A 3,716-nucleotide genomic window follows, 5' to 3' on the forward strand; every position below is an offset into this window, starting at 1 on the left:
TCGCAGAGGAAGTTGAAGATGATGAGGAGGAAGCATTTTTTGAAGGCCAACCCATCAATTGTGCCTATCTTTGAAGTTGATGTTGAAGGGACCTTGCATAAGGAAGATGAGTCAGTGTGGAAACAAGCTCTGATCTAGTTCCTGGACAGGTAATAGAAGGATCTGAATTGATACAGATGGTAGATCAGAATGAAGCCTCTAACTCAAAAGAAGCCCTAGCTCAAGAAGAGAGGGAAGAAAGGATATGGCAGAAAAGATATACAACAAGAGATTTGGAGGTTCCAATAGGGTGAAACAGGATGAGTTGGAGCTCAATTTGGGCACAAATGAGGATCCAAAGATGGTAAAGGTGAGCATTCATGTGGAAGGACAGTTCTTGAATGATCTATTTGAGCTATTGCTGGAGTATAAGGTATTGATACAGATCTGCACCAGCATCACATCAATCTTAAAGAGGATGCAGTTCCAATTGTGCAGCAGAGGTACAGGATGAATCCAAACTTTGCTCAACAGGTTAAGGTGGAGATTGATAAGTTGTTGGCTGTAGGATTTATCAAACCTATCAATGAGGTGACATGGTTATCTCCTATCATTGTGGTGCCTAAGAAAAATGGCAAGTTAAGAGTGTGTGTTGACTACAGGAAGCTAAATGCAGCCACCATTACTTATCCATTCCCAATGCCATTTTGTGATGCAATATTGGATGCACTAGCAGGGCAAGAGTTGTATAGCTTTTTAGATGGTTTTTCTGGGTACAATCAAATTAAGGTTGCTGAGGAGGATTAGCATAAAACAGCCTTTATTACAGAATGGGGAAATTTTGTCTATACAGTCATGAGTTTTAGGCTCAAGAATGGACCACCATCCTTTAACTACACAGCCTACAAAACATTTGAACCTTACTTACAGGATTTTATTAGGGTGTTTGTGGATGATTTTTCAGTTTTTGGAAAGAAGGATTTGCATTTGTAGCATCTGAAGTTGTGTTTTGAAAGATGTAGAAAGTTCAGGATGTCCCTCAACCCCTATAAGAGTGTTTTTGCTATCAGGAGTGGAATTTTGTTGGGACATGTTGTGTCCAAAGAGGGGATTTCTATTGATGAAAAGAAAATTGAAGTTATCAAGGCAGCTAAAGTTCTAGAGAATGTGAAGGAAGTGAGTAGGTTTGTTGGACAGGTAAAATGGCATGCCAGGTACATCAGATATTTGGCTAATGTTTGTATGCCTCTTACTCATTTAACAAAGAAGAATGTGCCATTTGTTTGGGTTGAACCTCAAGAGAAGTCATTTCAGATGTTAAAGAAAATGTTATCAGTGGCTCCAATATTACAACCTCCAGATTGGACTTTACCTTTTCATGTGTTTGTTGATGCATCAGATATGTCTATAGGAGCTGTTCTTATGCAGGAAATAGTCAGAGGGTGGTTCAAGCCTGTATATTATGCTAGTAGAGTCTTGATAGTAGCTGAAAGGAATTATACAGTGACTGAGAGAGAAGCTCTTGGGATGGTGTATGCTTTGAACAAATTTAGACTTTATTTATTGAGCAACAGGGTGATTTTTCATGTTGACCATCAAGCATTGCTGTATCTGATTAAGAAGCCATTGTTAACTGGAAGGTTAGCTAGATGAATGTTGTTGTTACAGGAATTTGATTTTGTCATTGTCCACACACCAGGCAAGGAGCATGCTACAGCTGATTACCTGAGTAGATTGGAAATTGGAGACTCGAGCCAACAGGAATCAATGATGATTTACCTAAGGCAGAGCTGTTTGAGGTGCAAAATGCAATATCTGAGTCATGGTATGATCAAATGTTGATATTTTTGACAGATGGGACTATGCCAACAGGTTTTTCAGCTAATCAAAGAAGAAAATTTGCTCTTAAAAGTAGACCTTTTTTGGTGATTGCAGGAGCACTATATATAAGAAGGGGATTGATCAGGTGATTAGAAGGTGTGTTCTTGATTTTGAACAAAAGGCTATACTTCAAGAAGCTCATTCAGGTGCAGCAAGAGGACATTTTTTAGGAGACATTACAGGCAAGAAGATATTCCAAGCTAGATTATGGTGGCCTACTATGTTGAAGGATGCACATGAGCGTGCAAAAAGTTGTTTTATTTGCCAAGAACTTGGACAGCCTGATTCTAGGGATAGAATGTCTCCTTGTCCTATTCTGCCATTAGAGCCATTTCAGAAGTGGGGATTGGATTTTGTAGGGCCTATGAAGCCAACTACCAGTAGGGGATATAAGTACATTCTAGTGGCAACTCATTATTGCACTAAGTGGGTAGAAGGTGTAGCACTTAAGGACAACAAAGCTCAAAGTGTGGCCAAGTTTTTGTACCACAACATTATGACCAGGTTTGGATGCCCTGTGGAGTTGGTGAGTGACAGGGGAACTCATTTTTTGAATGAGGTGATCTTTGAGCTAACCAAGACTCATATGATCATGCATAAGAAGTCTACAGCATATCATCCCCAGGCTAATGGACAGGCTGAAAGCACTAATAAAACCTTGGTTAGAATTTTGAAGAAGATTGTGCAGGAGAACCACAAGGACTAGGATGAGAAGTTGGACTCTGCATTATGGTCTTTCAGAACAGCTTTCAAATTCACAACAGGTATGACACCATTTAAATTAGTTTATGGACTTGAAGGTGTGATACCTATGGAGTTTGTGGTACCAAGTCTGAGAGTTAGTGCAGAGAAGATGTCTCCTAAATTGTCAGCTCAGCACAGGAGTAAATATCTGATGCAACTGGAAGAAGATAGATTGGTCAGTGCTTACATTACTGAGGTGATTCAAAGAAGAAGGCAAGCATGGGTAAGCATGAATGTGAAGTTTAAGGTATTTCAAGTTGGAGTCTGGGTGATGTTGTACAATTCCAGGCTAGGACCACATCCAGGAAAGCTAACTTTGCGATATAAAGGACCTTATCAGGTTGTGCAGGATTTGGGTCAAGGCACATTTATTGTGGCTGATGTTTTTGGTACTAGAGAAACCTGTCAATGTTTTTGGTACTAGAGTAGAGAAACCTATCAATGGTTTCAGGTTGAAGAAGTTTCAGGGTACGATTTAGATTGCCCAATAGCAGGGTTGCTTGAGCCAGAGAAGTTTGGAGAAAGTAAGGAAGCCAAATTTTGCTATCAACAGGAGTGTTTTGGACAGGAGATGAAGGAGAAGAGTGTTGTTCCATATGGCCCAATACAGGGGAAATGGCTTGGCAATGTAATTGATGCTGGGTCAGATATTTGGTTAAGTCAACTAGCACATCCAAGAAAGCAGGTTTCAGAGCATGGAGCATCTTCAGAGAGAACAGTGAAGGAAAGTAAGAGGCTGCAAAAGAACAGAGTGCATTTGTAGTGGAGGTACCTGAGGCAACTGCCTGCTAACTCTGAAGTGCCTGTTTGCTGAGCCGCCAGAGACTATTGCAGGGATGCAGATAGAGTCCATACCTACTCAAGCTGTTAAAATTACAGCAATGTGATGAGCTATGGTGGATCAAATGCTAGAATCAACATCATTAACAAAGTGATTAGATGATAATTAAGATTTGATTAGTGAGTAATTAACTAATAGCTTAATGTAGGCATGGATAATCAAAAACCACACACCCTATTCACTTGTATATTTCAACACCTCCCCTTAAGTGAATACTCCTAGCACACCTGGACCCTATACCAAGTTTCTCTCTTACTTGATAGTCCGCGAT

At 40.1% G+C, this 3,716-nt stretch overlaps 1 protein-coding gene across 1 annotated transcript; it reads left to right on the forward strand.

The window, feature by feature from the left end:
- Window positions 1-244: 244 nt before the first annotated feature.
- On the forward strand, window positions 245-3,491 carry LOC147604278 (uncharacterized). The gene is made up of 11 exons (XM_086795663.1): window positions 245-349; window positions 436-752; window positions 1,050-1,176; window positions 1,408-1,554; window positions 1,648-1,778; window positions 1,915-2,111; window positions 2,220-2,364; window positions 2,602-2,817; window positions 2,893-2,944; window positions 3,056-3,332; window positions 3,427-3,491. Exons 1-11 carry the CDS (start codon window positions 245-247, stop codon window positions 3,489-3,491), a joined length of 1,779 nt encoding a protein of 592 aa, XP_086651789.1.
- Window positions 3,492-3,716: the final 225 nt, after the last annotated feature.

Source organism: Cibotium barometz, chromosome 62 (assembly GCF_041138505.1).
Source record: "Cibotium barometz isolate CiBa-2024 chromosome 62, ASM4113850v1, whole genome shotgun sequence".
In the NCBI taxonomy this organism is placed as follows: Eukaryota; Viridiplantae; Streptophyta; class Polypodiopsida; order Cyatheales; family Cibotiaceae; genus Cibotium; species Cibotium barometz.